At 44.8% G+C, this 12,122-nt stretch overlaps 1 protein-coding gene across 9 annotated transcripts in view; it reads left to right on the plus strand.

Annotated features, from left to right (window-relative positions):
- sox5 (SRY-box transcription factor 5) overlaps nucleotides 1-12,122 on the plus strand; it is an 88,952-nt gene that overhangs the window by 57,428 nt on the left and 19,402 nt on the right. For 7 of the 9 annotated variants that reach the window (XM_061806664.1, XM_061806669.1, XM_061806667.1 and 4 more), the window contains 2 exons: nucleotides 1,411-1,496; nucleotides 8,138-8,296. In XM_061806664.1, the coding sequence (XP_061662648.1) occupies nucleotides 1,411-1,496; nucleotides 8,138-8,296 (245 nt within the window). The remainder of the gene's footprint in view (nucleotides 1-1,410; nucleotides 1,497-8,137; nucleotides 8,297-12,122) is intronic. The other 2 variants (XM_061806666.1, XM_061806673.1) reach the window with 1 other exon arrangement.

Below are 12,122 nucleotides of genomic sequence, written 5' to 3' on the forward strand. Positions count from 1 at the left end.
GCACCATTGGCTTTTGAGAAAATTAAAGGCTTTTAGACGCGCCTTATCGTGCGAAAAATACGGTAGTTTGAAAATTGACAAATTGAAGGACAGCAAACAAGGATTGAGGCTCAGCTTTGTTTTCCTCTGTCTTCAGTTTCTTTTGTCACAGCGACCCTGCACCAGCAGCACAAATATCCAGCGGGCTCACGTTTGTCTGGGGAGTGACGGAAAGAAAGGAAAAAAAAAAGTCTTCCAATAATTTTTGGGGAGGGGGAAAAAAACTCTCTCCTAAGAAATATATTTTGGGACCGGCATTATATGGGAAAATATGTCCGGAAATTTCGGCTCATGCCAGGACATTTAACTGTACACGGGCACTCCTACAAGTAATGCAGCCAAGAGAGTGGTTCTGATGGTCCAAAGCCTAAAAAACATTCACAGGTTGCAATGAAGAAGAACTTTTTTTTTTCATTTTTTATTTAAAGAGGCTCCATTCTGTACAGATTCCGATTGACTTTGCATGACAATTAAGTGCATTAGTAGCCCCCTTCAACTCTCCTGCCGAGTCATTACGGCTATCTGCACCTGTCGCTATCGCGAATAATTCAAGTCCATTTTTTCCCTCTTTTCCTCATTTATCAGCCCTTGTGGGATATAGAACAGGCACAAAATTAGGGGCATGTGCCCGTCATGTCCGCTAACGATAAAATACAACCAGACCGCACAACCTCGGAGTAAAGTATTTCCGTCACCTTATTTTGACGACACAAAAGTGTCAATATATTACAATTACATGCCAGTTTTTGTGGTTCTTGAAATATAATATGTCATTAGGTGGGGTAGGTGTAGCTAATGGCGTGACCACTGAGTGCAGGTGATGACAGCGGAGAAGTACAACAGACAGCTAAGCCCCCCCCGACCACATAAAATGAAGAAAACGGGACCAGATTGGTAGAATCGGCAGTGGTCGCTTTTATTGACAACACCACGGCCCGCTTTATCGGAACCCCCCTTACCTCACCGTTCTTTTGTCAGGGAGTATTAGGGGAGAAAAACACACAATCAGGCTTTTCATTAAAGACTGTGCTCACAAAGGGCAGCTTTAACAGCTGCACGGGGAGGGGGGGGGTGTGATGGGTAAGGGCAAGCAGTTAAAAAAAACAGGGATTTAACAGCTACCAGTGAACTCTGTGTTTGCTTCGTGTTCTCGCTAACTAAGGGGAAAAACTACCGACAACTCAGGTTGCAAAATTCCGTGAATTGTCCCAAATTGCAGATTATTGGCAATTTACGGGCAACGACAATTTACAAAACCGAAGGTTGCTTCTTATCCAAGTTCGGCCAGTATTTGTGAACCAAATGTTGATGCCTGAAGTTGATGGCAACTATCGAGACGGCCTCAATCCTAAAATGATCTTCTTTGCACAGGTGACCCGTACCCTCTCCAGCTCATCCCCACCACAATGGCCGCAGCCGCTGCAGCCACACCGGGCCTGGGACCCCTTCAGCTCCAGGTATGGACGATGAAATTTCCATCTTCTGAGTGCAATAATCGTCGCTATATCGGTGGGAATAATACGAGGGGGACATGAACAGACTCCTAATATTTTCATCCCGAAATGATCCCATACAAACGTGATACAATATTATAGACAGGTGCCTGGACGCACCGAATTCGCGTTCATGAAGGTCACAGGGTCACATCGCGCAATACACGGCGCACCTGTTCGGCCAAACGCCCCGCCGGACCCATATGTGAAGCACCGCGGGAAGAAATAGCATGGCTGTGTGACACAGCCATGCTATCAGGGTGAACGTTTCCCGGTGCCACCGCTGATTTCATTACGACTCGGCCGAGTGTGTGTGTGTGTGTGTGTGTGTGTGTGTGTGTGTGTTCAGCCCGGGAATAATGTCCTCAGATCACTGCTGCAATCTAGCTGTCCATATGTTCTCCGTGTTACGACTCACTTAAAATCTCGGCTTTGTCCACCCCAAAAAAAAAAAAAAAAGAAAGAAAAAAAAAAACATCTTCCATCCATCCACGTTTACACACACTTTCTCTCTCGCACACACACGGACAGACACACACACGCTCACGTTGAGATTAAGGCTTTGTCAGAGATTTGGCCGGGCTCACCAAGTCTAAATATGGGAGGATTTCTTTTGGGATCATCGCATTTGATAAGGAGGTCTTTGGTCTTTAGGTCGCCATAGCAACAAGATACATTTTTTTTGTGCATTTGCGCCGTAAATAAGTGTTGGTAAACGCACGTATCGGGAATCCTGCATTTATAAACGATAATACTCGCTTGTGAGTGACGCTTGCTTATTAATGCAATTTTACACCGAGATAATTGGCCTTGTGTCGTGGTTTGTAAAACGCACGAAAATACTAATATTCGTAAATACCTAATGGGCCATTACCGCAGCTGACTTATCATTTGTTTGTCGTAAAAAAAAAAATTTCCGACGAGAAAGAAACCCACAAGCCATAATAACACGATCGTTAGTTACAGCACAGGAAATTGCTCACGTCGTGTAACGAAATCATATTGTCCGCGTTGCGTGAAATTAACATAAGTGGCGATCCAGAAACTGATAAGGCAGATCCAGACGCACGCAAACCACGCAAGAATCCTCCACGTTTAGACTGGACGGGAGTGCGGGATGCCCCCGAGCAAACTCGTTGAAAGCCACGATCACGGCGGGAAAGTATCCCGAGAGTGCTCCGAGGTTCCGAGAAGAATGTATTAATCTCCTAACGATTTTAAAGCTCTTTCTGCGTTGGTACGAACGGGAGCCGTTGTGACACTCAGCGGCAGCTTAACGCCGCATCCCGCGCTGTTTTTCCGCGGCAACTGAGTGGACAAGGTTGGCATTTAGCATCTTAATCTGGGGGGGGGGGGGATTGGGGGGGGGAGATGAGTGTGACATTGTGCATTAGACTGTATAAATCTGACCCCTTTGTTGACCCTTGATATTATTGATATTATCCACACAAATGGGCAGAGAAGGACAAGTGAGACCCGCAGATACAAATGCACTTAGGCGAGAAGCGTGCACGGAAAAAGGTGGACCGGCGAGGGGGAATTGTGCGTGTGATTGTGAGTGAGTGAGTGAGTGTGTGTGGCTTAAAGAGGGTCAATGGCGTGGGTCAGGCATCATAAGGAGAGGCAGATGTTGGAACATATTGTCCTGGATTACCACGCTGTACACCGGAGAAATGGACGACAGGCTGACAACAGGCAGGCGGGCGGGGGAAAGGGAACAGTGAGGGATGCTGATAAAAAAAAAAAAAAAATTAGATACACAAGAGACAGCGATCGGGAAATCAATCAGCGCGCGGTTGCGAGAGCTTCGTGAATCAATACGCTGACACTTGTTTGGTACACCGACAAAATCTAATACGATCACATTGTATCAAGAACTCCGAGCCCAGGTGTCATCCCTATAAACATTCTAAAATAGATACTGAAACGAAAAATACATAAAACCTTATTCACTTCAATGTCTATACGAAAAAATAAATATGAGCGGAGCGCGTCATCCATGTGCAAAGTTGCAGAAGTCTCCTTTGACATTCAAGTGGTCGCCATATTGGCTGCATCGACTGCCCGTGATGTCACACCGGACATTCGCCGTTGAAAACACGCTGTGGCCCCTACTATGGGACACCCTCCTTCTGACACGGAAGCTCTTTTCGACGAGAACATCTCACAATCGAGTGACGTGACCGGGGCAATATTACCCTATTGTTTTGAGTCATATTTAGATGATCTGCAGATCACGGTCACACCACCTCCCCGTCCGATCCACCTCCGCGCGGCGTAGATGAACCACCCCGGCCGAAGCCGTGATCACCGGAAACAAACTGCCCTGTACGTCACTTCCTGCTTCTTCTCGAAAACAAATCCCTCGAGAGGATTTTCATGGCGGGAGTTACAAAAAGCCATACATGTCAAAATCATGTTTGGTGGTGAAAAAAAACGCATGGGTCCATACTGGATGCCGTTTTTTTTCATTAATAGCATACTAAAAATCATGCATTTCCTGACAATGGCCCTTTAATCCTGCCATTTGTTTTACTTCATGATACATGGAGCAGTATTTTATTCACTTTATAGTCATTATTTGAGTGTACAGTGGTTGCAGTGCATCATTCTGAGAGATGTTTCTAAGAGGTAAGATTGCTTCGCAGATTGTCGTCAAACCCGATGATCTTTTCGATTGCGCCTCGTACATTATCCGGGTGACTGTCCTTTTGTGGATTCCAAGGATTGCAGGATTCTTTTCTATTTTCTCCTTTCACGGGCGACAATTCCGCATTAGCGGGCAGGAAGCGGGACAGACAGAAAGACAGACAGGGAGGAATCCATTAGAAGTTTGCGCACAATGGTTCTCAGTGTCCACATCAACAATAGCGGCCTCACTGAAGCGCCCGTCGAATTCTCGACGACAAAGAGCGAGCGGAGTACTGGTAATCTGACTAAAACCGCAGATTATTGACCAAGGAGCATCTCACGCACACACACACACACACACACACCCAAAGATAACCACCCACTCAGATGACAAGATGCGCACATATGCACAATACAATGCACACGACGACAATGGTGTTCCCTCGCTGGATTGTGGTTCATCAAAACTAGCGGTAATGGAGAATTAGCGAGGCCTAAGGAGAGGAAGATCCTCAACGCACTGCAATCATCGCTGCTTGCCGCTAAAACGGCACCAAAGCAGCATTTTATCTTAGACGCGGCTTTGGCTTGAGCACATAAACCGCAAATTTAAATTGAATGCCAAAAGGCAAGTAGGCAGGGGTTCACCGTTTACTTATTTTCATGCCCTCGCACGTGGGAAACAACAACCGCGATTGCCGTTGCACTTTTCGGACCTTTTTCGAATACTCGGAGAACAAACACAAAAACAATGTGCACGCTCGCACAGTTGCTGCTGCTGCTGCTGACCATAGCTCACACCCAAGACTCTCGCACGCAGACACCGTGATATCCTGACATTAGTCCCCGCCTCTTAAAGTGACATACCTAAGCATTTATCAAACATAACACACAGACAATACATGTTTCTTAGTCATTTTATGTGATCCATTCTTTGCTGAGTCTTTAAATCTATTCACTGTGTGTTTGGATCATGTGTTCCAATAAAATTAAATGTGCTTAAAGTGTGGGGGAGCTATTCAACTCTTATAAAAATATATGCACCGTGGTAAACCGAAAACTCCATTTTCACATGACACTGTGTCAATAGTGCTTAGTCTGGACACGGTTTCACACACACACACACACACACACACACACCACACACACACACACACACACACACATGCAAAAACGCACGTTTTATGCAGATGTGCCATTGAGGATTAGGAGCAACAACAACAACAAAAAAAAGCAAAGAGATAGTTGTCACAGTTGAAATGCACTACACACACACACACACACACACAACACACACACACGTGCATCTGAGGAGTGACATTTCAAATTCCTTATTCTTATCCAACAACTATGATTGCATTTCCCGTCTTATTTGTTGATTCACCGTATGTGTGTGCGTGTGTGTGTGTGTCACCACGCTTGTGCTCCTCCAGTCACCCCAGGGGGGTTTGCGCTGTCACTTCCTGTTTGTTGACATGCACGCCGCTGTGGCGACGCTCTGGGCGTCCTCGGCAGTGCCTCTGCCCTCTGTTGCGTGTGTGTGGTGTGTGTGTGTGTGTGTGTGTGATTGCACGCCGGCCCATTGAGCAAGCTTTGAGTGACAGGAGCTGGCCTTGTAATGGAACTCAATTCAGTCTGCAAATAAAGCGGCCTTTGAAGCACTGGTCCGAATATGGCAGGACACACACACACACACACACACACACACACACACAAACACATTGTGCCTGTGGTCTAGTGGCTAGGGGGTGCAGCCCGTGGAAGGGCGATGGGCAGGCGAGGAGGGGGCCACCTCGCTCGGTGGGTGCCGAGCCACACAGAGCAGTTAATTGAAGTTGAGGATGATCTGATCTCAGCGACCTGGCCCTCGTCGCTGGACGGCCAGAACCTACTCCAGGACCATCCCCTCCCTCACCCCAGAAACCCCTGCCCCCCCACGTTGGTGCACGCACACCAGTGGCAGCTCTTCCTGTCTACCGCGTGGCCATAAATTAAACTCCTGAGTCGGGAAGAGCAGCAGATGTTGCGACTCCAAACGGGGGATTTATGAGCAACACCCACAAGCATCCATTGACTGCATCCATCCATCCATTTTCTTTGCCGCTTATCCTCACGAGGGTCACGGGAGTGCTGGAGCCTATTCCAGCTGTCAACGGGCAGGGTACAACCTGAACTGGTTGCCAGCCAATCGCAGGGCACATGGAGACAAACAGTCGCACTTTCAATCACACCTTTGGGCAATTTAGAGTGGCCAATTAATGTTGCATGTTTTTGGGATGTGCGTGGCAACCGGAATGCCACCCGGAGAAAACCCACGCAGACACGGGGAGAACATGCAAACTCCACACAGGCGGGTCCGGGATCAAAACCGGGTCCTCAGAACTGTGAGGCCAGCACTTTACCAGCTGAGCCGCCCATTCGACTCCAAAAGTAATAATATCTAAAGTAAAGTCGTATGTCAGCTGGGTCAAGGTCAAAAGCTTGAATGTGAAACCAGGTTTGGTCCAGATCCAAATTCAGCATGTGGAAATGCATGAAGACACTTTACCATTTACGAGCGGCCAGTGTAGCCAGAAACTGCAAGAGCAAACCAGATTCGATCCAAATTCCAATTTCCGATCCGTCCGTTTTCTAAACTCCTCATAAGGTCATCATTAAGGTTATGCATGGGGAAGCTGCAGAATTTCCATCTGATGCACGCCGTGGACTCGTCGGCAAACGAAGGAGACATGCTCGCAGACAAGCAAGATCCACGGAAAAAGCGCATATTCTTAAAGCCGAGACAAACTCCCAGAGAATATTGTCAGTGACAGACAGCGGATTATTCCCCATTCAAATATGAGTTCCTCCCAAACTGTTTTTTTTTTTTTATCCCGCCGGATGCCAGCTCAATTGACTCACTCACTCTTATTTGTCTTTAGAGAGACAAATGTCTGTATCAAGACGGCAGAGGGGATCGGGAGTTACGGCGGCTGTCGGGGGAGAGCCGCAAACAGACAGAACGACGGGGGGAAAAAGAGAGAGGAGAACCGCAACGGCGGCGTCTCTTCCTTGGCCATTTGCATAAACCAGCCTTTGTTTGACGCCGGTGGCCTGCCGCCAAACCCCGACAGAAGGACGGAAGTTAAACTATAGAAAAAAAAAAAAAAAAAGAAGATGAAAAAAAAGAAGAAAAAGGCGGGACGTTGGCTTCCACAAAACAAAACCAGAAATAAATAATAATCATAACTATTTACAAACAAAAAAAAAACAACACATCTGTTCACTCCCGCAAACACGAGCGCCGTCTTTCTCTTCACACGACAATTCGCCGAGAAAAAGCTCCATCTCGGAGATTTCGTATTAAGCCACAAGAAAGAGACTTGAGGGGGACTGAAGCCTCTTCCAAGTCGTTGGAAAGACCGGCAAGACACGCTTTAGTGTTCGCCGCTGTTGTGACATAAATAGTCCAACAGCATAATGCTGTTTAATTAAATGCGTAGATAATGGTGGGAAGCTGTGTTTTGTTCTACTCGTAAAGCTGATTTAATTAATACAAAAAAATCTTAATAATAATGTAAAAAGTGTCCCATGCTGGCATGGAAAGTTAGAAATTAGTTTTTTTTTTGTTGGTTTTCACCTTGAGCAACACACGCGGCGTGACCTCGATATCCCCGATGTTTTCCCCCCTTTCTCCCACGATGCACCTGGAGGGGACATCTCTGGGCCTGTCAGAGAGGCTGTTAGCACTGCTCCCATGGGGGGGGGGGGGGGAGAGAGAGAGGGAGCAGCGATGTCCCTTTCTGTGTCGCACAAACAAGCCCGGCCGCTAATGGCCTTTTCTTCTTGAGCTTTTTCGCTGGCCTCGTCGTCTTTTTTGTTTGTGCGCGCTCCGGTATTCATTTATTCATGTTGCCCCTTTCTCCTCCTTTTGCTTCTTCTTCTTTTTCATCCACCCCCCGACCCCCACCACACCCCACCTCCTACCACTGCAGCAGTTGTACGCGGCTCAGCTGGCGGCCATGCAGGTCTCGCCCGGGGCCAAGCAGCACGGCCTGGCCTCCCAAGCCAACCTGGGCACGCACTCGCCGCCCACCAACACGCACTCGCAGAGCGACAAAGGCCGCAGCTCCCCGCAACCACACAAGACCAAGGTAAACACAAGAAAAGTGCGTTTGTGTGGTAAAAATAGTCACACACACAAAAAAAAAAAAAACTGTGGATGTGCAAGATCAATATATTTTCCATTACAACTTTTCAAGGTGTCCCAAAAGTTTTGCCTCCACAAAATGGAATTGATTGACGTCTGCCAAGCTTGGACTCTTGTGTCCTCTAGAGGGTCGTAATAGCCTCTGATGGAATGTCAAAATTATATTTAAAAAAAAAAAAAAAAGAAGAAAAATCCAGGATTATCTGCAGCCCTATAGCCCCCCCCCAAATTTTTTTTATAGATAGATAGATAGATAGATAGATAGATAGATAGATAGATAGATAGATAGATAGATAGATAGATAGATAGATAGATAGATAGATAGATAGATAGATAGATAGATCCCACGACCCTCGTGAGGATATGCATTAAAGAAAATGTATATTGTGTTATAGGGCTGTCGATAATCCTGGATTTTTTTCTTTTTTTAATATAATTTTGACATTCCGTCAAATATATATATATATATATATATATATATTACAAAGCTACATATTTTACCTTAATTTGTTATACACTTACCCTAATATAGCTGGAATGTCAGAAGAAAATATGGTACTAACTGTGGCCACAAAATAATAAATATAATAATTAAAAAATTTAAAACTTTCAAAACAACAAACAAAATAAAATTGATTACACAAAATAAAATGCCTGTGAAAATTGTTATCAAAATACATGGATGATGAAAAAAAATTGAAAACCAACACCATTAAGATAAAGTCAAACAATAAAAGTGAGTCTTAAGCGAGTGATTATTACTAATACTGAATAAAAGATACTGAATAAAAACAAATGAAATTCAACTTCCAAATTAATATTTGGCACAGATTTTTATATCTGTATGATGCCCACTATTACAAAATAATAACGTTATTCCCGTGTCGTGTCTCAGCCTCTATAGACCAGTAATAAAAATCGTGAATTTATAGGCATTCATGAAATGTGTAGCTCATAAATCCTCAATAAATCCACATTTTATCATCCGGTTAAAATATATGAGTGTAAATCAGTAAACACAAAGGGCATTTTGTTGAGTGTATTCCTTCTCCAAATTTATAAAATAAAAAAGGAAAAAGAAAACTCGGCTGATTTTTTTTTTTTTTTTTTTTTTTCTGTTTTTGGCGAATGGAACAGCCCCAAAATTCAATTAGTTCTTTTTTTGGCTGGTGCCGCACCCCCTCCACCCACTCAGTTCAGTGAAAATCGGCCAAGTTGCATCCTTGGCTGCGCTCACCCACGACAAGAGGGTCTTAATTATATTACAAACCTTTGCTGCAAATCATATTAAGAGTCACAGACACAATTACGGGCTGAACTTGCATTCATGGCCTCGTTTGCTTTTTTCGAGCGTTACGACACAAACGCCGTCAATGTTTGTCTTATTGTGACGTGCGCGTGGTCCGCCCCTTGTTTGCCTCTTTCCCGTCTTGTCTTATCAGACGATCGGCTTTCCCGATAAAAAAAAAAAAAAAAAAAAAAGCCTCAGCGCGTCAACCGAGCGCAACGCGGTGAGGACGTACAACTGTTTGTGCCATTTTCTCAGCTGGCTGGCCGATGGCGGCGGCAGGAATCCGAGTGGAATCCAATGAATATGTGGGCCGACTTTGCGAGCTTGACCACACACACGCACGTACACACTTTCCTACCCTACTGCACAGAAGATCAAGCTATTGCAAACTTCTACAACGTTCCAAAATAACCATGTCGATCGATAACTGCAATATGTTCATAACATTTGTGAGCCCCTTTTTTAATTAATTGGAAATTACCATGGATCACTTATCGTATCAGTCACAAACAATGGCTCCATTTAGAAATCTAGTGTGTTATTATTGTGATAATTATTGTTTATTTCATGACGATGCATTTGCTGATTAGAAGGAATATACTACTTATACGGGGTTTATTTCACACACACCCAATTATGCTGCCTTTCAGATAACTGGGAAGTTTGAAATTTCATATTTCTGATTATGGGGATGCAGTGAACACCTCGTATTTGTGGTTTGGCATTGTTTGGTGCCTATCCTCCTTGTTTTTCCACAATTTTTTTTTTAACTAGTCCATTACCGTATCTAATATTTAAAAAAAAAAAAAACTTTTTTGCTGCAAACTTGTGGCATCTGCTATCAAAGAATTTATTCAGAAATAATGGGAGGAGCTTGACACAGTTAGTGGTTCATGCAGTGGTGCCTTGACTTGAACTCAAACGCTCAAATCGTCTTTTCCCTTTGAAATGAATGGAAAACTCATTAAACCGTTCCAGACAATAGCAACATTTTTTAATGAGAAAAAAAATAACACTATGACATTATAACTTGTGAAAACATAAAGTGATATAATTACTGTATTTTCCGCACTATAAGGTACACCGCATTATTAGGCACAACTTCAATTAATGGCCTATTTTAAAACTGTTTTCATATATAAGACGCGCTGCATTATAAGGCACATAGAACAGACGCTACAGCAGAGGCTGGGATTATGTGATGCATCCATTAAGTGGAGTAGCACTAAAGGCTCAATTTTTATCCATATCTAAGGCCCACCGGATTACAAGGCGCACCGTCGGCTTTTGAGAAGATTAACGACTTTTACGTGCGCCTTACAGTCCAGAAAATACGGTAAATGTAGACAACTGGTGCATTATGAGTTCATGCGATATAATACAAAGCAAACACACATAGATGACTGTCACTTCTAAACTCAGTAAGATGTAGTAAAATGTGTCATTTTAACTGAGGATGAAGAATATATACCTGTATTGCCTGTGTAAATGTGCTGCTGCGCCATTTGTGTTCAAATTCCCAATGCTAAAAGCGTTAAAAACCTGAGCAACACCTAGGTTTGTTCGCATTAAAATAGCTTTTGTTCGTAAATTGTGTTTTTTGGGCGATTGACGATATGACTCGGTCCCTATCGTGAGACAGTACTGCAACAGAACACTTTCCCAGATAGTCCTGTGATGCCACACAACAATGTCGACGCCCAAGGGGGATGCCCCAAAAAGACCATAAAAGTCCACATAAACTCTATTTATGTACATTTACTGGCCATTAAAGAAATTGCAATTCAACACCCACTTTTCCGCATGGAAATCTGTGCGTGCGGAGCGCGGAACTCCCATATCTCAACAAATCGGGACCGATTATGGTTGTCTGGCATTTTGATGAATTTATTTGTTGTTCATGTGCTTTGAGGTCAGGCCCCGTCAGCTCCAAGTGGGATATTCCCACTTTCCCATCATTCTCAAATGCAAAAAAAAAAAAAAATGAAAGCACTTGAAAATTCTCACGAGAACAAGTGGCATGATTCTGTTGACAAGAAGGGTCACATCCTGACTGTGCGCACGACGACATCATCACCGGCACAAACATACTTCCACCGCGCCGCACTTCTTATTACCATATATATGGACTTGGGCTGAACCCGCAGCGCCGTGCCCTGTGGCGGAGAAGCTGTAATAACCTCCCCGTTGCCCGGCGAGAGCAGCTGACGCGGCCGGACCCCGGCGGGCCCCGCGGAGCCCAAATGGCCGAGTGACCGCTGCGCTCCCCTCTCATCCCTTCGATCATCGCCTCTTTTACCGGCCTCTCTTTCTCTCTCTCTCTCTCTCGCTCGCTCGCTCTTTGGGTGAGTGACATGTATATTTCAGAGGCGCCTTTTCCCCCTGTGGGCTCCGTCTCAGGTCTCGAGTCATTTAGAGACCCGCTGCCTGCCTTTGCTCACAGCTGTTTGGACTCAGGCACACATCGCTTAAGTGCTTT

The sequence above is a fragment of the Syngnathoides biaculeatus genome, chromosome 20 (assembly GCF_019802595.1).
Source record: "Syngnathoides biaculeatus isolate LvHL_M chromosome 20, ASM1980259v1, whole genome shotgun sequence".
Taxonomy (NCBI): domain Eukaryota; kingdom Metazoa; phylum Chordata; class Actinopteri; order Syngnathiformes; family Syngnathidae; genus Syngnathoides; species Syngnathoides biaculeatus.